The sequence below is a fragment of the Eptatretus burgeri genome, chromosome 2 (genome assembly GCF_056783735.1).
Source record: "Eptatretus burgeri isolate ZD-2024b chromosome 2, Ebu_testis_v1, whole genome shotgun sequence".
In the NCBI taxonomy this organism is placed as follows: domain Eukaryota; kingdom Metazoa; phylum Chordata; class Myxini; order Myxiniformes; family Myxinidae; genus Eptatretus; species Eptatretus burgeri.
Genome location: NC_140962.1, coordinates 147,662,250 through 147,685,421, shown reverse-complemented (window position 1 = coordinate 147,685,421; position 23,172 = coordinate 147,662,250). Strand labels below are relative to the sequence as shown.

The window sequence follows — 23,172 nt, the reverse complement described above, 5'->3', positions numbered from 1 at the left end:
GCCTTGTCTAATTCAGGCTAGAAAGACAAGGATGTCTTTTCCACGTGTTCCCCCTTTGTTGAAATGGGTGAATTCTGGGTGGAATGGAAAATGGTAGATGGCATGTTTACTGCAATGACAGGGAGGGAGGAAGTGGATGATTCACACCCCTATCACAGCCGGCTGCTTTGGCATGCAGGATTTGTCCATATATGGAATGGGTACTGGCTGACAGTATCCAGGAAGGTGATTGGTCCATGCTCTCTCATGAACCAGACCTAATTTGGTGTCAGGTCCCATCTATCGACATGATGAGGAGGTTGCGAGCAATGATAAGAGCGTATACCCTTGCTAAAATGGAGGACACAGAGCCGATGTTGGAAAGAGGACACCGTGGAAACGCTGAATTACGGATGAACTACGAGGTCCGTCTAAAAAGTAACGGGACTGACATCACAGAAATTTTATTCCAAAAACTGTCTTGAAATCACAGCTTGTCCTCTTCAAAATAGTTTCCATCCAGTCTCACAAACCTTTTCATCCTCTTCTTCCACGCTTCGATGCACCCCCGGAAGTCTTCTTCTGGAATCCTCCGGAACTCCGTCGTCACAGTCCTTTTGATGGCCTCATCATCAGGAAATTTGTTCCCCTTGATCACCCTCGAGCTTGGGGAATAGGAAAAAATCACAAGGGGCCAAGTCTGGCGAATACGGGGGTTGCTCCAGAGTTGGCACATTCCTTTCCACCAGAACCTGTCGGATGCTTGGGGCACTGTGGGCAGGGGCGTTGTCGTGGTGGAGCATTGTTCTCTCACAGATCCCTCCTCTTGTCCCGGACTGATCTCATGAGGTGCCGAGGATCTCCTTGTACACGCATTGATTCACTGTTTGACCCTGTGGTAGAAACTCGAAGTGGACGATGCGCTTGATGTCAAAAAACGTGATGAGCATCACCTTGACCTTCGACTTCGACATCCTTGCTTTCTTTGGTCTTGGTGATGCCGGACTTTTCCACTGATGACTCTGCCATTTGGTCTCGGGATCGTTTTCAAATATCCACGATTCATCGCCAGTAATGACTCTCCCGAGCAGGTCTGGATCGTTCTCAAGGCACTCGATAATGTGTTGACAGACAGTGACTCATTGTTGTTTCTGGTCCTTGGACAACAGCTTGGGGACCATCTTTGCACACACCTTGCGCATTTCAAGATTTTCAGTGATGATGCTCCAGACAGTGTCCTTGTTGATGGAAAGTTCCTCAGCAATCATCCGCACCGCGAGTCGACGATCTGTGCGCACCATCTGCTTCACACGCTCAATGTTGTCCGCAGTTCTGCTCGTTGAAGGTCTTCCAGACCGTGGATCGTCTTCAACCTCCTCCCGTCCCTCTTTGAACCTCTTGTGCCATTCAAATGCATGTGTACGTGACATCGTTTCTTCCCCGTAGACTTGCTGCAGTATTGCGAAGGATCTGGAAGGTGTTTTGCCAAGCTTGGCAAGAAACTTCAGATTGGCTCTCTGCTCACGACTCATAGCTCGATGAATCAAACTAGGCGTGTAAAGCACGACCTGCAAAAAAAATCACACAATGAGCGCAGTCAACCATCACCAATCATATATATTGCTTGAATGTTGCGAAAGACTGTGACGCAACCCGTTCTTGCAAGTTGTGTGAGTGGAGCACACAGCAGGCTCACTCCTGTTACTTTTTAGATGGACCTCGTATTCCACTCTCCACACTCCCTCTGATACTGCAGCATCTGGAGAGCTCCACACACCCTTCTACCTGCATCCTATTTAGCGACTGGATCACCTCACTGGCTGCTCATTTGAGTACTGTTGTAGCTTGGGATTCATCCTGTGCATTACTATCTCTGCCCCAGTTTGTACGTGTCGCGTTGACTTTTGTGTTTGTGGGTCCATGGGATTGTAGATTTTCTTTTAATCCTTGTGTAGATTGGTTGTGTTTGTCCCGGATATTAAAAACTGTTTCTCATGTCCATAATTATTTGTTTTTTATTAAGAGACTTTGCTACTCATGTTCCCACCACTTCGGTTAAATTGGAGTCCTGTATTGGCTGGCAATAATTTTGGGCCCTGTAATTAAATGTTTTTCCAATTGTCACGCATGTATTGGCTGGCATGATGAAGACGAGACAAATCTATGAGTAGAGCCTGCAATGGAACTTGACTCAACTAGACTAGTCTGTGACTCGAGCTTCCACCAGGGCAAGACAAGACAAGACTAGTCTCACTAAATCCTATGCCAGGAGTAGACTGGACTAGTCTGTGATTAGATCCTATGCCGGGACGAGACGACTAGTCTGAATATATCTTGTGCCGGGACTAGACCAGACTATATAGTCTGTGAATAGATTCTATGCTGGGACTAGAAAGGACTAGTCTGTGACTGGATCCGACGCCAGAACTAGACAAGACTAGTTTGTGACTATGTCCTACACTGGGACTCGTCTAGCTTCAGCTAAATGTACCCTCGAATCGCTAAACATGTACACTGCCTAAGACACACTTTAAAACTAGTTTTGAGGTAAATGTTTCATTCTGAGCGTAAAGTCCGTGGTCCATTTCATCTCCACTCTCAGCCTCCTTCACATGCGTAGAAAGCTCAACATGACCTTACTGGCTTACCACATAGCCCTGAAATGGGAACACAACAGTAATTTTTTTGACAGGGAGATGAGATGGTTGTTATTGGAGATAGCGAGTGTTAAAACAAATCTACTTTCAAACCACCAGTTTGCCACGACAACTGAAAAGAAAAACAACATTTGGGGAACAAGACCCAGAGGGGTTTGAAAAGAAAATGGAGATCTAAAATGTCATGCCTCGAATACATCAAAGCACCAGAAAAAAACTGAAGGTGTGTTGTTATGGATTTGGAAACCTTGTGCACACAAACAGCCAGAGTCCCTAAGCTTCCTTATTTTGATAAGTACTAGTGCGTGCCCATATGTGCAAAAAAAAAAAAAACCTTTCAAACAACCACACAGTCCGTTCCTTCGCTCTCGTAAACGACTGGATTGGGGCATTGTGTTGGTCCATAAATGCGCAAAAGAAATCGAGAAATTATTCGAATACAGTAAGTCATCACGATCCGGAAGTCTGTACGTTGTAACCCGTAATGGGGCACGCCTACGCAGCACCGTGTCCTGTCATTGGTTTAGTAAATAAATGGCCTTAAACTTGGGAACCACTTGTCCGATTAATATCAAACCTTGAAAAGGCACATACTCAGGTCCCCAGCAATATACCTGGCAAATTTCAATTAGATTGGACCAGTGGTTGTCGAGAAACAGCGGTCACAGACACACACACACGCACACAAACGCACACACACACACACACACACACACACACACACACACACACACACACACACACACACACACACACACACACACACACACACATTGCTGGAATTATAGATAGATGTGTACAGTTAGAATCCATCTTCTGTCTAATGGGAATTACATGTGTGCGCTACGAGTTATTTTATAGTCAGGTTTATCACATCCTCATCAACAACAACAACAAAGACGACACCACCCTCACTCGACCCGGTCGCCATTACGCACGTGTTCGGGACCACGGACGTGAGCGGAGGTTTCGTCACCTCAGGGCTAGCTCAGCCTTAGCCAGATGGAGTGCCCGACCCGTCCAATCAGGAGGCGAGTGGCGAGGAAAATAAACCCCTCCCACCTCAAGAAGAGGGGTGGGGTTCAGCAGACAAGAGTCTGGATCGTGGCGTCTGGATGGATCGTCTGGATCCTCCTGCAGGATCGTGGCGATAGCGGTCTTGGTCTTGATTGGTGTTCTGCAGGATCATGGTTCGAGCGGTCTGCGGTCTTTGCGGTGGCTCACCGTGGTGGTGACCGAACAGTGTGGTGGTGCTCGAGCAGCCAGCGTCGTGGGCCGTGGACTTCGGGTCATGGGTTCGAGTCCCACCGTGGTGGTTCGAGTCGGTGTGACCGCACGAGGTGGGACAGGTACCCCGGCCCAGCCCTACCGAATAGACCCACGGGGTCCAGTTTCTTTTGGGTGTGTGTGTGTGTCCGTGGGCCCCGTCTGCAAGTAGAAATTGTGGAAGTGCTTTCCTTTGCTTGTACATTGCCTGCCTTTTATTTGTGATAACTCTGCTCTGTGTCCCCCTCCCCGATTATCGTTATAAATAAACCCCTGTTAAATGTACCAGCTCGTTCTCTGTGCTTTCCTTCGTTGGCCTAGCAAGGTGCGTATTGAGAATTAGTAAGGCCGTTCGGGCCGGTAAATTGTTCATGTGGTCCGGCGCGGCTTTGATAATTTCCACTCGATTACGCCAGATCCGAGTCGGTGATAGCAACTTGATTCGCACAAAGTCGGCCGAGAGTGTGGTTTCCCCGGTAGTTGGACGGCGTGAGTACTTAGGTAAATTGGAGTTAGACAAGTGGACTCAACCTCATGCCTTCAAAATATTGGCGACCACGGTCCTCTCAGTAACCCGTGACCTTTCGGAGTTGTCCGAGAGTCACGACCTAAATTCCGGGTGTTCGGTGGGAGACGATTCCACTGCTCCACCTGGCGGTCGTTTATCGCCACCGAACCCCAGCCCACAACAGTATTTCCCGTGAAGGATTTTACCCACTTCAAACTCATTCGAAGCATTGTTGTTGATGACAGCGATGGAACTCACAATCGTGAAGGAATGTACAATACATGACGTCTACACCCCTCTTTATCATGTGATCAATTAAATTCCCACCTCCTCACCCTTCAATTACCTTCTCACCATCTCATCCTAAACCACCCCACTTCCTCACCCTGAACCCCACCCACCTCCTCGCTCTTAACCCACCCACCTCTTCACCCTAAATCCCACCTCGAACTTCTCACCCTTACCCCCAGCTGCTTACCGTTCCAACCTCCCACTCACCACATTCTGTGACACCCCACACTCAGGGACGAGACAAGCTCTGACTGGACACACTTCATTCGGTAAACACGCTCATCACCTTGGACACAGCCTTGAAAACTAGTCGCAGTGTAAAAGTTTCATTCCGAGTGTAAAGTTCCATCTCCAGGTTGTTTAACCAGTTTCCGTGATGTAATGGTTACAGCTTTCGCTCTGGGTCAAGGAGGTTGACGGTTCAACCCCCATTTGGGTTGCACAAATCACAAGGAAATTTGATGCAGGTGGAGGCCATTCAGCCCATCATGCTTGTGCCATATTAACACCACATCAATTTATCAACACAAAATGAAATAAGAAATTGCAAAATGTTTTTTTTTTAATCAATGTTTTTTGTAGTTTTTGTATTTCTTTTTTCCTTCTTTCAGGTGAGGGGCATGGACTTGGTTAAAAACACATCAAACACACAACACCCCTTGACGAGACCCCCACCAACAGCACTCCGTACACATGCACACATTCACCCAACAATGCTCAAGCAACATAAAAGTCTTTTCAACATCCCTTTACCCCTCTATCTCCATAACTTCCAGGTACCTATCTGATTCTAATTTAAACTTTTCTTCTTTTTCTGCTGCCACTAACTTTCCAGGGAGACCATTCCATGCATTGACTACTCTCTGATTAAAAGTCCCCTGCCTTGCTACCATCTTAACTCTCCTTTTCTCTACTCAGGCTATGGCCCCTGGTCCTTTCAGTGTCTCCTCTGTTGAATAATTCATCTGCACTTATTTTATCTCTATCTTTCATTATCTTAAATATCTCTATCATATCTCCTCGTAACCGCCTCCTTTCTCGTGTATAAGGCCCTGCCACCTTCAGCCGCTCCTTGGCCTGGAATCCATCTCGTAGCCCTGCGCTGAACCCTCTTAATGGCAGCTATGTCCTTCTGGAATTGTGGTGACCAAAACTGCACACAATATTCACGATATGGCCCTCACTAAATTCCTATACAATGTTAACACCACCTCTTTTGATTTATAAATGAACCCCCTCCGAATACAACCTAAACCCCTCTTTGCTTAAATACCGATAGCACGTGATGGCACGTGACCCGTATTTTGCAGGTTTGACCCGTTTTCTTTCTTTAAGCCCATGGACCTGTTTTAGTATCATTAAAACTCGAATGTGATGGAAAGTCGGAACCATTTTTTTAAAATGCAATGTTTAGCTTCCATTCCACTCGCAGGGATTCACACACAAAGTGACGTATCTGCAGCGATCTCTATCCGATATGCAAGGTACCGCTCTAGTCTGACTCCTTTGGCTGGGTGACATCATGAGCCTCACCCAACCGTCCAATTCCTTCAATCCTCATCTGTCCGTATCGTCACGTCCTCTCTTCTACCATTTGTCCTCACCCCAAATAAAGCGGTAGGCGTATTTGCTTTTTAATTCACTCTTCAAATTCTTACCGTGACATTTGTCGGTACTTTCAAGTATTTTGAATGGTCGGATTCGATTTGGATTGTTTTCATTCAGATACAGGGTGTCCACAAATTAGCGTTCCAACTTCAAACCATAATTATAAAAAAAATTAATGAAATGGAATTCAATGATGTGGTTTGACGCTTGTGAATGAATGAACATTTCTCAAAATATTATTATCAAGATTTATCAAGATCATCAAATCGCATTCATCACCATTTATCATCACTTGCTCTTTTATAAACCAGGCAACACTGCTCATTGTTGTGGGGACGCTATGTGACGTCACGCGTCACAGGTGACTACGAGAAACGAAAAAAGTAAATCAAACTTGGAGAAATTGTTGTGTTCTTTCTTAGGTGTTATATTCTTTCCAAATATGTCATCATTGTCGTCGTCGTCGCAGCACCCAATTTTGAGAGATTGTAAGGAAGATGATGCCAACTTGCCATGTACGTTGCTGCTTCTCAGCATTTAAAAGGATAGAGTACGTAAAAACAACCATAGGTTCATAATAATACTGATGGTCCTGATGGCCTTCTCCTCCGTTGAAGTTACTTGTTAGGGAGGGAACTCGTTTTCCACTCAGGTCTCTGCCCTTTACTGCGCATGCACAGAAAGCTCAACATGACCTGACAACATGGCTGTGAGAAAGCAATGTCAGAGGAATTTCTCTGACAAAGAGATTCGAAATTTGTTGGAGGAGATAGCGAATGTTCTGAGAGTCAAGCAATGAAGCAGCACATTTCAATAAATATATTTGTCAATAAATATATTGATACTTGCAGAGATTTGGCAAAAGATTGCCAGATTCAGTTTAACCTGAACAAGTGTAAGGTGTTGGGGATGGGGAAGAATAATGAAAATGGAGATTACAGGATGCAAGGGGTAATTTTGGAGTGATTCACACAGGAGAAGGATTTGGGGGTGGTGATAGATACGGGAGGTAAGCAGGTAGCACAATGCCAGGCAGCAACGCACATAGCAAGTTGAAGGCGACAAAAAACGGGTTGGTAATATCGAAGAATTTTCTAAGTCATCTGTACAATCGAACATTTATTTAACAAGTATTAAACATCAACAGCTATGTAAACAAACACTCAAATGCATATGGAGTGATCTGAATACTGACTTGCTCCAGATCTCTGAAATAAATGGAGAATCTTATCCTCTTATATCATGTTCAGTGAGACACAGCTCTTTCTCATTTTAGATGCTAATGTCACAATTTGTCAGGTTGATGTATTTCCAGATCGAAATAATTTCCAGCTTTTGTGCAGCAACCAGCATTATTTTAAAGGAATATATATATATATATATATATATATATATATATATATATATATATATATATATATATATATTTCCAGACCAAATGTGGAGTCTCTCCCAGCTCAGGAATGACGTCAACACTGCAATCCTTTAGGCACGAAGATGGATCACATACAATTTATGATATGGGAAGTCGAAGGTTCAACTGCCTTTTAGCAGACTTGGGAATATAAAGCAAGAAGGTTTTTTTTTAATACATCTGGATATTTACTTGCATGAACATTCCATTTGTACTGGAATCATATTCCCTATCCCGCTTGCTGGTGCCATATATATATATATATATATATATATATATATATATATATATATATATATATATATATATATATATATATATATATATATATATATTATTTAATAAAATCCTTTCGCAAGTAAATATATATTTAAATAATAGGCACTTCTATGACTGAATCTGGCTTACTGGAAAAGTCGGCCTGGTCATTATATACATTTTTAAGTCAGGTCGATTCTTCCATACAACAGGAAAGATATGGTTGTGTTAATTAAAATAGAGATGTTCAAGCACAGACAATCATATCATATTTGAGTACATTTTCTATTCCAGATTTAATACATTTAATTTAATATGAAGTTTTAATTATCAGCATTTTATTATTGGTTTTATCACCCTCAAACCCATTCGGTTAATTTCCGAGAAACTGCATCTACATTCGGAATCGAAAGGGGTTTTTTTTTTTCATTTTAACCCTTTGTGTGCTGCACACAGATTTGCGACGACATAAAATAATTGAAACAAATTTTTTTTTTAATTCTAGTTATTCGTCCAACTTGACGCCCAAGTTGTGATTTTTTGCAAATGCCACTAATAATTCACAGCCCTTTGAAAAGAATAAATTAAGCAACAGGGAACCATGCTGCTGTAAATAATGCAGCACACTAAGGGTTAACCAAACGTGATAAAAACGTTATTGATATGTTCACTAATCAGGAATAATTAGAAGGTTCCAAGTACAACAACATACATACATAAATACATTTTTAAAAATCCTTTGTATACTTTGTCAAGGCTCGTATGAGAGCTAACACACAATGCACAGCAAGGGGGGCATGAGAAAAGAGGGGAGGACAAAACAGTGTTAAAAAAGACATTAGGAGATCTGTGGAAGGGAGAGGGACGGGGTGGGGAATATGGGGTATACAAGATAGGCACAACAGGGACTTTCAGGAAGGAAAGTAGGGAATTTGAAAGAGGTGGGTTTGGGGGGTGGATTAACAGGGGTAGAAAAGATCGAGAATTTGGATGGGGGACAATAAGAGGTGATGGTGAACAGCTGTTTTGAAGGCCTTTAGGGAAGAATGAGATTGAACTGAGTGAAGGAGTTTATTCCAAAGGCAGGGAAAAAGAAGAATGAAAGAGTGAAGGTGAGCAGTGATTCGTGATTTTGGTAGTTTTACCAGAAGGGGGTTGTTGGCGGATCTTGAGCGCCCTGCGGAAATATGGTGGGGACAAAGCGCAGGCAGAGCAGGGGGGGAGGAGACCAGAGAGGAGACAGTAGAAGACAGAAAGACGACCGACCTGCCTGCAATATGAGAATGAGAGGCCCAAAGACTCGGCCTCATCGCGGGAGATACAAATGATCTGAAATGCCTTGGTTTCCACTGCGATAAGCCGAGAAAGATACGAGGCAGGAGCACCAGCTCAGAGAGGAGAGCAGTACTCCATCAGGCTGCGGACAAAAGCTTTGTATGTGGTCAGGAGCTCAGGTGGGCCGAGGAAGGACTGTGCATGATGGAGGATTCCCAGTCAGCGACTGGCTTTGGAGGCCAGGTTGGAAATGTGGCTTTCCCAGGAAAGATCATGGCAGATAGTGAGACCCAGAAGCTTGAAAGAAAGGACTTCTTCCATGGCATGTTTGAGAAAGTAGATGGTGGGGGGGGGAGGGGCTTCCCAAAGGTCCTTTCAGAGACATAGAGTATGAGATTTGTCAGGATTGAAAGACATGTTCCACATGCTGGACCAGTAGTCACAAACTAGTCTTGTCTAGTCCCGGCGTAGGATCTATTCACAGACTATATGGTCTGGTCTAGTCCGGGAATAAGATATATTCACACTTATCTAGTCTCGTTGCGGCATAGGATCTAGTCACAGACTAGTCTAGTCCAGTCGCAGTGCACGATCTAATCACAGACTTGTCATATCTAGTCCCATCAAAAGCTCTATTCACAGATTAGTCTCATCTCAGTGAAGGAACTAGCCACAGACTATTCCCGACATAGGCTGTATTCACAGACCTGTCAAGGCTCCTCCCGGCACAGGATCAATTCATAGACTAGTCGAGTCTACTCCTGGCATAGGATTTAGTGAGACTCGTCTTGTCTTGCCCTGGTGGAGGCTCGAGTCACAGACTAGTCCAGTTGAGTCAAGTTCCATTACAGGCTCCATTCATAGATTAGTCTCGTCTTCATCATGCCAGCCAATACATGCGTGACAATTGGAAAAACATTAATGACAGGACTCCAAAATATTGCCAGCCAATACAGAACTCCAAATTAACTGAAGTAGTGGGAACATGAGGAGCACAGTCTATTAAATAAAAAAGTAAATAATTATGAACATGACAAATAGTTTGTTAAAATCCAGGACAAACACAACCAATCTATACAAGAATTACAAGTCTGAAGATGACAATGGTTCACGAGCGGTATTTGACGATGTAGATTGTTTCAGAAGTCAAGGATGAGACAATGTGATAATTTTTGACCAATTATAATTAATTATAGTGGCCTTCAATCAACAGCTGCAAAATGTCGAAAACCCGGTGTCGTTCAACAACTTTCAAAATTTGACCTTTGCATAACCTTTAAAGGTCAGAAAACAATGTTATGGGCATTAAAACAAGGAAACAGGATACGTGCTATAGCTTATTGGAGTTAGTTCGTCGTAGAAGGTCGAAAACTCGGTTCGATTCCCACAACTTTGAAAATTTGACCTTTGTGGCCTTTAAAGGTGAAAGGTCAACGATTATGACCTTTGGTGCAAAACTTCCTCCAGAACATTCCAGGAACAATATAACGTCATATAGGCTATATCGCATTTCGCACTCCTCCGATTATTATCCATACTTTGATGAAATCAGCGTAAAAAAACAAACTTGAAGGGGGCGCCGCGGGCAAGGTGTTCGAGATATAGCATAAAAAATGTTGTCATCCCAGCTCTCAAAGTTTGGGCGGTCGTATGATTTTTATGTCAAAATTCACAATTTTCTAAGTTTTTGACCTTGTGACCTTGACCATGGGACGAAAATGAAAAATCGGACAACGTCAAGTTTTAGATAATTCATTTTGCTATTCAAATACCGAAGAACCCATTCCATTCAGTCAATTCCCGAGGAGAAGATAGATGTTTAATCCGACTACCCCCTAAAAATGGCAATTTTTTGGCGTGGCTCCGCCCACAACGGGCGTAGCACGCCCTCATCGAGGAAAACACAACTTGACATTGATATCGAACAAATAACCAATTTTCATCAAGATCGGATCAAAGTCCACGGAGTTATGCTCCGGACAGACAGACACACAGACAAGCCGGTAGGCGGACATGGGTAGTCAGCTGTTGCTAGGCAACGGAGGAGTCCATAGCAACGGTTCTTTCTCACACATAACTAGGACAAACCGTGAACCTACCATACCAGTTTCATGTATATCTGACTCATAGTCTCTGAGATATAACGAACTTCGTTTTTTTATTGTTTTTGACCAGGGTTCATTCAAAGTCTATCTTCTCCGACAGTTTTCATAGGATCCGGCTGGAAATTTTTGACAATATGGCTGAATGTACTGCCCACAGTCGCTCGTGGCCCGATTTTTGATTTTCGAAAAAAATAACTTTTTTATGATTTTTCAAAAATGTCAAAGTTCCGTTGCTAGGCAACGGTGGTGTCCAAAGCAACGGTTCTCATTTGCACACAACTAGGTCATGGTATGAACCTACCAACCAAGTTTCATCGAAATCGCCATTGTATTAACGGAGCACTGGACCGAACAGACATACATACAGACAAGCCGGTAGGCGACATGGCTGCTCGCTCTCGATGGAAAGCTGGCCGACGGGACTAGCCGATATTCATGTACATGCTATCAATCAATTTAGCACAATAAATATGATTATCACAGCCCTCTTAGTTTGCGCCCAGAAACCCACCTTGTGAAATTTCAGGCATGTTTCCAAAGAGACTCTAACAAATGGCAGCCCTGGTAATTCCATTTATCTATTCGCTAAAGATTTTATTTTTTTATATGATGCTGTAAGACATTCTCCTTGGGCACAAAAAACAGGTCCCTCGGAGGTCCAGTTTCGGAGGTATTGATTTTTTTTTGTACAGTCCACAATAAGTGTACGATGTACGATAAAGTATTTTAGCTGTTGCTAAGCAACGGAGGTGTGCATAGCAACCATTCATTTTTGTGTACATGCTCGCCACATTGTACACATTTCACCCAAGTTTCATCAAAATCAGACTCTTTCTCTTAGAGATTTCGCAATTAACCGTTTCTGAAATGTTCGACATGTACTCGCCCAAAACCTATCTCCTCCTACAAATATTTTTTGTTAGGGCTGCAAATTGGCATGAAGGGAGCGAGATAGATTGCGCACAGAACGCTAAGCTTCAATTTTTCGATTTTTTTTTTTGGGGGGGGGGGGGATTTTTTTCGATTTTTTTGACCACTTTAAAGGGCCATTGCTTTGCCGTTGCTAGGGCCCGGGGTCCCATATTCGAAAGCACACGATTCCCAGAAATATTGGTCCCACCTAACAAATTTCATTGGAATCGGTTGAGTGGTTTAGCCCCTAGGCTTGACCAAAGTTTCGCGGACAGACAGACAGATGGAAATGTCCAGAATAAGGGTGCTCTTCGAGCAGCCAAAAGACAGACAGACAAACATAGACAAAAATACTGATAATAAGGGTAGAAAAAAAATCTCAATTTTTTTTTTCAACTCGATCGACTATCCAACAGACAGACACACAGACATAACGAATATAGTGGTCACTCTAGCTGGCGCTCGTGAACCAATAAGAAAATCTACAATCCTATGGGCCCACAAACACAAAAAGTCAACACGCCACATATAAACTAGGCAGAGAGATATTGTTACGAATCTGGCAGCCATGAGCACTCAACATTCAGGTACCCGTAGCTCAGTTATTTCGTTAAGTAAATGTGGATAGATAGCTCCCTTTCCCCTATGTCTAATCGGAATTAAGTGTACGTGCGCTGTGAAGTTATTTTATAGATAGGATTTTTACACCAACAACAACGGCATCCTCCCTGGCTTCCTTCCACCATCGGCATTTCCGATGCGCATACATGCCGAGCGCCTGTTGGCGGAGTTCCATTGGCAACCGACACATTGGCTCCGCTCCAGGGTCGAGCAAGACGTGTTACCTTCAGCCAATGGGCAAAGCGCGAGCGACATACGCCGCATTCCAGCCAATGCGGAGGCACGTCGCCCGAAGAAGGAGGAATGCCTCTCAGGGGGGATGGGACGTGAGGATGCTCGCCACGCCCCCGGACGAATCACGAACAGCGAGCGGATCACCTGAGATGAACCGGCCAATCCGGAGGCGAGTTGCGTCGGGGCGGGTTTCCCCCCCTCCCCCTGTTGGGGGGGGGGGTGAAGAGAAGCAAGGGTGTGAAAAAAAGAGGTCCGCCTTTTTCCCTTGAGCCTGTCCCGTGGAGGATCGCCTGCCTGCGAGTCGGTCCCTCCGAGAATTGCTTGCTTGTCTTGTCTGCTGGCGCTCGCTGTCTCGTCGCTTGCCGGAGGAGCGTGCTGGAGCCCAACGCTACCCTCCGAACCCGGTGCTTGCAGCGGCATCAAGTTGCGGGTTTGAGTCCCGCCGAGCCGGATCATCAAGGGCCGCACGAGGTGGGAAGGTCAAAGCAAGCTTCTTACCTCCAGCTCACCTTCCCTCCGAGCTGGGGATATCAATAAAGACCTGAAGGGGTCCATTTCTTTTTGGGGGTGTGTGTCTGGTGCAGGCCAGTCCTTTAAGTCACACATGTGTAAGTGCTTGTGTATAAATTTATTTTCATATTACATTTCTTTTATTCGTGATAACTCTGCTCTGTGTCTCCCCTCCCAGATTATTGTTATAAATACATCCCTTTTGTTAAATGTTCCATCTCCTTTCTGTGTTTCTTTCATTGGCATGGCAGGCTGTGTATTGAGAGATAGCAAGGGCAAATTGTTCATTTGGTCCGGCGCGGCTCTGGTAACTCCGCTCGCTTATGCCGGATTCGAGTCGTTACCTGCGACTCGGATCGGACAGTCGCCAAGGGTGTGGTTCCCCGGTAGTTAGACTGCGTAGGTATATTGAAATTGGGCAATTAACCCTACCCCACACGGTCGAATTATTGGCGATTCATGGTCCTGAAAGGGACCCGTGCCTTTCGGACTTATCCGAGGGTCATGACCTAAATTCCGGTATGTTCGGTGGAGCCGACTCTACTGCTCCCTCAACTGCTACCAATACCCGGCCCCACAACAATATTAATGCACAGGATAAATCCCAAGCTACGACAGGACTCGAATGAGTAACCAGTGAGGTGATCCAGAGTCTCCAAACAGGATGCAGGTATAAGGGTGTGTGGAGCTCTCCAGATGCTGCAGTTTCAGTGGGAGTGTGGAGAGTAGAATAGTTCATCCGCAATTCAGCGTTTCCACGGTGTCCTCTTTCCAACATAGTCTCTGTCCTCCATTTTAGCAAGGGTATACGCTCTTATCGTTGCTCACAACCTACCCATCATGTCGATAGATGTGACCTGACACCAAATTAGGCCTGGTTCATGAGAGAGCATGGACCAATCACCTTCCTGGATACTGATAGCAAGTACCCATTCGATTTCTGGACAAATCCTGCACGCCCAAGAAGTCGGTCGGCTGTGATAGTGGTGTGAATCACCCACTTCCCCCCCCCCCTTCCTGTCATTGTGGTAAACATCCCATCTACCACTTTCTTTTCTACCCAGAATTCACCAATTTTGATAAAGGGGGAAACACGTGGAAAAGACATCCTTGTCTTTCGAGCCTAAATGAGACAAGGCTGGTAGGCTGCATTACAGACAAATAAACCAAGTACATGCATGACTTTTGGTTCATTTGTATGGCTCGAGTGGATTACCAGGCCCCATTTATAGGATTGGGCTTAAATCCCTGTTAAAGCTTTGCATCACAGAAGCCATGAGTTGGTATGCAAAGACAGGACGAGGCAGAATCTGCAGAGCTTACGTTGAGACTAAAGCTGAGGGGACCATATGCACTCACCGGGCATAAGCCCCAATAGTATTGCTTTGCGAGTTGGTATGCATGCAAGCTGCATCATTATGTACAGACAATGACTTGGCCTTCCATTGAATGTGCATCGAGACAATCCTTGAGTCTATGAACCCCCGGTTTATATTAATTGTCCAAGATAACAAAGATCGCCAAAATCAACACATCTATCAAAACCCTGTAAAAACAACACAAAAGAGCGTACTGAGGCCATTGTAACAATCGGGGGGAAGAAAAAGGCCAACAAACTTTGACTGGACAAAAAGTTTTATTTACACATCATCCTTGCCACAAATTAATTTCCTCTAAAAAAAAAGCCTGGTGTTGGCTTAACAGTTGAGGTGGCTGGCTTACGATCTTGAGTTTGAGCCCGTGTTATGCTGTTGAAATAACACCAGGTGGGTTGACTCAACCTGTTGTCCTTCTGACGTTGGTAAAAGGAGTACAGGCATCGCTGCACTTCCAGAAAATAATGCATCCAGCAGCCACAGACAACATTCACCCTAAGATGCCCACATACCCAAATCATGCTTCAGCTTTTCAACTTCAAGGATTGCTTTTGATTTCTCTGCTTCTAACACTTTTTTTTTCGCTGCATTTTTTTCTATTGTCGACATCATCCATTGCTTAAAGAGGACAATCTCTTCGTCGGTTTCTGGAGTGATCACCAACTGCCACTTCCGCCCCTTTCGTTCTGAGCCATTCGCCACATTGGAAGAGGAGGGCAAGTGGTGCATGGACACTGACGACAGCCAGGATATATCAACGTCTACTACTGGCCTTGGTACCGTTGCTGAAGAGGCGGCCACGTCTGGGACAGGAACTGCAGATATCCAAAATCAATACGAGAACAAGTATTTCACATTCAAGGCATTTGTTATGAAATTATGTTCACACATTCAACGTGTACGAATGTTGAGGTGTCTTTGGTTGGTACGTAAGGGGTATAAGCGGAGGCTAGGAGGGTTAGGTTGAGGGGGGTGAGGTTGGGGGAGAGGGTTGGAAGGGTAAGGTCGAAGAGAGGGGAAGGGGTGGTAAGGGGTAGTGTGTGGATAATAATAAGCTCCAGCCTGATCATCTCGGCATGTTTTTTAAGGGAGTACAATTGTTATAAACTCAAAAGATAAACACCATGGTGATACTCATATGAGGTGGTATCTTCGATGGAGGTTATGTTTACCTGAAGTTCTGTCCATTGCCGGCTCAGTTCCATCTCTCTGCCCGATGAGCTCATCCAATGGTGCACGGACAGTTTGGTCCACCACTAGCTCTGTTGTTACATCTCTCTCCTGGAGGGGCTCATCCAATGGTCCATCTGTGCTGATCCCGGGAGTGGAGCCATTCCACCGTGTGTTAATCTTGTCTTTCCCAGCAACTGAAACAATGTTTATCACAAACAGGTTCTTTAGCAGCACAAGTGAGTGAGTTTGTGTTTCAGGGTTCAACAGCACAATATCAAGCTGACTCATTAGCATAATCTATTCCATTATGTGAATGAGGAAGGAAAGCTGCACAATGAGGATTCAAAATATATTTAAATGTTCATAAGAGTTTATAATTTAACACCAGAAGTAGATTGTGTTTTTCTTCATCCAGGCATGTGGAAAGGGGGGGAGGGGGGGTACATGGTGGGGAAGGAGTTGCATGGGTGAGGTGGATTGGAAGGATTAGATCGTGCATGAGGCGGAGGCTAGGAGGATTAGGTCATTAGGTTGAGGGGGTGAGATTGGAGGTGAGAGTTGGAAGGGTAAGGTCGAATGGAGGGGGAGGAATGAAAGCGAGGATGGGGAAGGGGAGGGTGGATGATGGAAGGGTGAGGAGCTCGAGGGCGGTTGAAGGGTGAGATGTCGGTCAGGAGGAACTTGAATGGATCGTATGGAAAAATGATGGGTGTAGATGTGTGGTGTAGCATTGTACTTACCTTCACTATGGTGACTTCCATCGCTGCGATCACCAATAATACTCAGAATGAGTTCCAAGTGGGGAAAATTCTTCCTGGGAAGTATACCCCCAGTCATTTGCTGCTGTTTCACTGAACGAAGGGCTTGACATCTTAAATCTTTCCATTTTTCTTGTAAACCATTCTCAGTCCTTTCAATTCCTCCATTAGATGAATTTACGTTTGCTGTAATTGTTTCCCAAATTTTCTTTTTCTTTTGTCTGATCACGGATGACCTTTGGTTGGACATCAAATGTGTCTTAACACTCGCTATCTCCTCCAATAAGTTTAGAATCTCTTTGTCAGAGAAATTGCTCTTCCGTGGCTTTCTCGCAAACATGTTGTCAGGTTATGTGGAGGTTTCTGCGCATGCTCAGTGAAGAGCCGAGATCTGAGTAGAAACTAATGAGTTCCCTCCCTTACGAGCAACTTGGATACGCAAAAGGAAATTAGACACAGATGGAGGCCATTCGGCCCGTCATGCCTACGCCACATCAACACCGCACCAATTTATCAACACGAGATCAACGCAAGAAAAATGGAAAATGTTTTTTTGTTAAAGTGTTATTTTTCGAGTTTTTATGGGATTTTTTTTTCTTTCCAGTGGAGGGAGCATGGACATGGAAAGTCTTGGGTAAAACACACGCAACAACCACACAACACCCTTTGATGAGACCCTGACCAACAACACTGTACACACGCACACAATCACCCACCAATGCTCAAACTACCTAAAAGTCTTATCAACATCCCCATACCCCTCGATCTCCATAACTTCCAGGTACCAATCTAATTCCAATTTGAACTTATCCACTGTTTTTGCTGCCACTACCTTTCCAGTGAGATCATTCACTACTCTGAGTAAAAGACTCCTGCCTTAACTCTCCTCTTCTTTACTCTCAGGCTATGGCCCCAGGTCCTGCCACTGTTCACTCTGCTGAATAATTGATCTGCTCTTATTTTATCTTTAACCTTCATTATCTTAAACATCTCCATCATATCTCCTCGTAACCGCCTCCTTTATAGTGTATAAATCCCTGTCTCCTTTAACCGTTCCTTAGAGCAGAGTCGAGTTAGGCCCGGAATCAATCTTGTATCCCTGTGCTGAACCCTCTCTATGGCATATATGTCCTTCCTGATTTGTGGTGACCAAAACTGCACACAATATTCTGGATGTGGCCCACACTAAATTCCTGCACAATGTTACCACCACCTCTTTTGATTTCTAATTGATCCCCCTCCGAATACAACCTAAAACCCTGTTTGCTTTACCTGCAGCTGTTTGGCACTGTGCTGCCTGCTTACCTCCCGTATCTATTACCACCCCCAGATCCTTCTCCTGTGTGACACGCTCAAAAATTACCCCTTGCTTCCTGTAATCTCTATGTAAATTGTTCTTTCCCATCCCCAACACCTTACACGTGCTCAGGTTAAACTCCATCTGCCAATCTTTTGCCCAATCTATGCAAGTATCAATACTTTCCTGTATGTGATCACCACCCCCTCTGCTATCCACCTTACCTCCAAGTTTTGTGTGATCTACAAATTTGGAAAAAAAAAACTTACTCTTCACTCCCACTTTCCAAATTGTTGATTTATATAATGAATAATAATGGTCCGAGTACTGATCCCTGAGGTATCCCGCTACTTCACATCCTCCCAGCAAGACATCTTCCCACTCACAGCCACTCTTTGCTCCATACCACCAAGCCAGTTTGCAATCCAATTAGCGAACTGACCAGTCACTCCACAAACCCTTACTTTGGCTAACAACCTCCTATGTGGTGCCTTATCAAATGCCGAGTTAACGTCGAGATATACTATGTCCACTGCCTTTTCCTCATCCACCCAATCAGACACAGCTTCATAGAACTCTAAAAGATTTGTAAAACAGGAACGACCTTTGGTAAATCCATGCTGATGACGTTTAATTAGTCGGTATTTATTTAAATGGTTCCTCGTCTGGTCCTTCATTCATGTCTCCCACATCTTCCCCACAACTGAAGTGAAACTAACATGTCTATGTTTTCCCAATTCTTCTCAGGATCCTTTCTCAAATAAAGTATTACATTTGCTACTTTCCAATCCTCCGGTACCTGTTCCGACTCCAGTGAACGATAGAAAATATCCGTTAATAACTCGCTTACCTGCTCAGCCACCTCCATCAATACTCTCGGGTGCATATTATCTGCCACGGAGCCTTATCTTCCCTTCGATTACCTTGCTCTTCTTTTACTTTCTCCACTCCAACCTGGATCTTCCGTAAAAGCCCTTCCTCAACTCCTCGATAGCTACCCCCGACTGTTCTTGTGTAAAAGTTGAAGTAAAACACCTTTTTAACAAGTGAAAGAGACATAAAATGTCAGAGCCCCCGTTGTTTTCGTAATATTGCTGCATTGAGTTAAAGAACTCACACATATCTACTGGTATGTACAACTAAAATGTCTACCAGTCGGCCACCTTCGATCAGTTTGCAAAATAAAGTGAGGGACACGCATGTGCCATCATGCATTGTGCTTGTGCCAAGTTTGAACAAAATTGGACCATGAATGTCTGTGAAATGGATGGGGACACATTTAAGTTACAAAATGGCCACCAGACAGCCATTTTGGATCTGATCTCGAAAACAAAATGACGCGCCAGAGCAAGCCATCATTCCTTATCCAGGTTCAAAATTTGAACAACGTTGGTAAATGCATGTCGGAGAAATAGTTCAGGACGTGTTCAACATCGTGTTTTTTTTTTTTCTTTTTACAATTATAATGGCCGCCAGTCGGTCATCTTGGATCTGATGTCAAAAAAAATGACGTGCTTGTGTATACCATTACGTGTTGTCTTTGTGCCAACAACGAATAAAATCGGTCCAGACATGTCCGAGATATGGTTGCGGAAGCACGCACGGATACACGCGTGGACACAAAAAAAAAAAAAAAACGAGACCAAATCCATAAGCTCCCATGTCGGACTAAGTCCAACGGGGGCTAATAAGCTTGCCATCTTACTTTCTTCATGAACCACTCTCCTGGTGCTATTCCTCAATAGGCCCACACTGGTCCTAACTGGTTGCTTTCCCCTATTGTACTGAAATAATGCCTTGCAATTATGCAAAATACTCTGAGCCATGTCCTTCTCATACTCTCCTTTGGGTTGCAGAGTTATTTTCTTAACTTGCCTCTGTTAACTCTGATACTAATATCCAGTTATTTCAGGATACTCCAGTCCTGTTATTTCATACCTAACTAGAAGGGCACTCGGTAGAGCGCATACCTCCACCACATAATGCCTGATCCATGAAAACATATCGCGCCCCATACATTTTTGAAATTTCATGCTATATATATCGTTTTGGCCCTATCTCTCAATGGTGAAGAATCACTTCAACAATAAAATAATTCTCGTATCCGGATCCAGATTCGGATCTTCACCAAAATCGAATCAATTTGTCCTTGCGACACACCCAACCGACCTGTCCAGCAAGTCTCTTCTGAATCTGTCCACAACTTTTTGAGACATCGTGCTTTATAACTCATATTTAGCCCCATCTCTCAATGGTGAAGAATCAGTTAAAAAAATTATCGTAGTCGGATCCAGATCTTCACCAAAATCAAATCAATTCTTCCTTGTCACACACCCAACCTGTCCACAAACTTTCAGCTGAATCCATCCACAACTTTTTGAGATATCCTGTACACAATCACACAGACAGACAGAAAGGGGTGAAAACATAACCCCCTTCACCTTCGGAGACGGAGGTAATAAATGCGCTCTGCTTCTCCTTAATAGCATTCCTTATCTCACTACTCAACCACCCTGGCCTCTTTCTGCTTCTGGTTTTACACCTCATTGGAATGTACTTACTCTGCACTCTGCACATTTGCTCATTGAAGGTTTCCAATTTCTCTGATGCCGATTGTCCCATTGTTAGTTTCTCCCAATCCACATTACCCAACTCTCTCCTCATACCCTCAAGGTTTGCCGTCCTGAAATCTAATGGCCTTAATTCTACTATCCTGAACTCTAAACATTCACATAATCTTAGCACACAAAATTGTGTGGTCACTTGCTCCTAAATGCTCCCCGACCACCACCTCCTCCACCATGTTGGGATCGTTACTTAAAAGGAGGTCTAACACTGCACTCCCCCTTGTCGGCTTATCTACAAACTGGGTTAAAAAGCAATTCTGGACCAACATTAGGAAATCCTCATCCGCTCTGCTCTTTTCCTGTTCCTGAACCAAATATATCCCTGGCAAGTTAAAATCCCCCATAATCAATACTCTTCCCTTACCACATGCCCTTTTGAATTGTTCATGTTCTCCTCCTTCCTTCATCTTCCTTCACACCAAGAGCACTATAAAGCATCCTTCCAGTATCTAAATGTTTTTACAATCTCTACCCACACAGTTTTCACCACATAAATTCCTTCCTTTATGTCACCCTTCTTTATCTTGATGCAATGCTGTCCTTTACCCAGATTGCTACTCCTCCTATTCTCTCCTTCCTGTCGCACCGACACCTTGTAGCCTTCTAATCCTCTCCTCCAGTTATTCTCCTCCTTAAACCTCATCTCACTCACTCACTGCAACTATATCGTACTACTCGCTATCTATTTTGGCTTCAAGCTTTTCCATCTTTGATTTTAAACTGCTGGTATTGGGATAGAATATGTTTAACTTTTCCCTTACTGAAATTCTATTTTCTTGTCTGGCCTTACTCATCACAATTACATCATCGATTCCTTCCTTTTTGCTTCCCCACCCTCCGCTGACCTAAAAAAAAAGCCTGAATTCCTTCCCCAATTCCTACTGAAAACCTTGCTGCCCCCTTTCTATTTAACATCTGGCCATCATTCTGGAAACACTCTCTTTGTCCCCTAAATGATTCCCACTGCTTCTTCAATGTAAAACCTTCCTCGCTACACCATTCTTCCAGCCATTGGACATCTATCACTCTGCTCGTAATTTCTATATAATTTCCTAATCTTGGGAGAATCTCAGGAAACATGACCTCACAACCATTTTGTTTTCTCTCGCTTACCCAATATCCTGTATTTATTTTTCAAAACCTCTGAGTAAACTTTCCCGAAATAATTTGCTCCGAGGTGTACCACAACCAACTTCTTCCTGCCGTGACCCGATACAATATCGTTTCCCCTTCCTTCAATGTCCCTAACTCCTGTTCCGTCAAAACAACACAGAATTCTTTGTCTACAATCCTTCCTGCAGGATGAATAATCGACATATTTAATTGTCTCATCACCCACAAAAACTATCTCCCAGACCTCATTCCGACCAATCTCTATTTCGGCACCAACACCACTGCCTGCACATTCACCACTACCTGCACTCACTGTACATTCACCACTGCCCGCACTCACTGCACTCCCACCACTGCGCGCACTCACTGCACTCCCACCACTGCGCGCACTCACTGCACTCCCACCACTGCGCGCACTCACTGCACTCCCACCACTGCGCGCACTCACTGCACTCCCACCACTGCGCGCACTCACTGCACTCCCACCACTGCGCGCACTCACTGCACTCCCACCACTGCACGCACTCACTGCACTCCCACCACTGCCCGCACTCACTGCACTCCCACCACTGCCCGCACTCACTGCACTCCCACCACTGCCCGCACTCACTGCACTCCCACCACTGCCCGCACTCACTGCACTCCCACCACTGCCCGCACTCACTGCACTCCCACCACTGCCCGCAATCATTGCACTCCCACCACTGCCTGCAATCATTGCACTCCCACCACTGCCTGCACTCCCACCACTACCTGCACTCAATGCACTCCCACCACTGCCTGCACTCCCACCACACCACTGCCTGCACTCACTGCACTCCCACCACTGCCTGCACTCACTGCACTCCCACCACTGCCTGCACTCACTGCACTCCCACCACTGCCTGCACTCATTGCACTCCCACCACTGCCTGCACTCATTGCACTCCCACCACTGCCTGCACTCATTGCACTCCCACCACTGCCTGCACTCAATGCACTCCCACCACTGCCTGCACTCCCACCACACCACTACCTGCACTCACTGCACTCCCACCACTACCTGCACTCCCATTACCTGCACTCACTGCACTCCCTGCCTGCACTCACACCACTGCCAATATCCTCAGTAACATCACTCCACAACCGTAACCAACTATGATGTACAAATTTCTCACGTTCTGCTACTTGCTGCAAATTATCGATCCGTT

At 44.7% G+C, this 23,172-nt stretch overlaps 1 protein-coding gene across 1 annotated transcript; it reads right to left on the bottom strand.

Annotated features, from left to right (window-relative positions):
* Nucleotides 1–15,264: 15,264 nt before the first annotated feature.
* On the bottom strand, nt 15,265–22,416 carry LOC147033485 (uncharacterized). Its single transcript, XM_085856034.1, has 3 exons — nt 16,928–22,416; nt 16,187–16,381; nt 15,265–15,829 (listed from the first exon to the last, which is right to left on the bottom strand). The coding sequence occupies exons 1-3, from the start codon at nt 17,283–17,285 to the stop codon at nt 15,510–15,512; spliced, it is 873 nt and encodes a 290-aa protein (XP_085712160.1). The 5' UTR covers nt 17,286–22,416; the 3' UTR covers nt 15,265–15,509.
* Between the last annotated feature and the right edge of the window lie 756 nt (nt 22,417–23,172).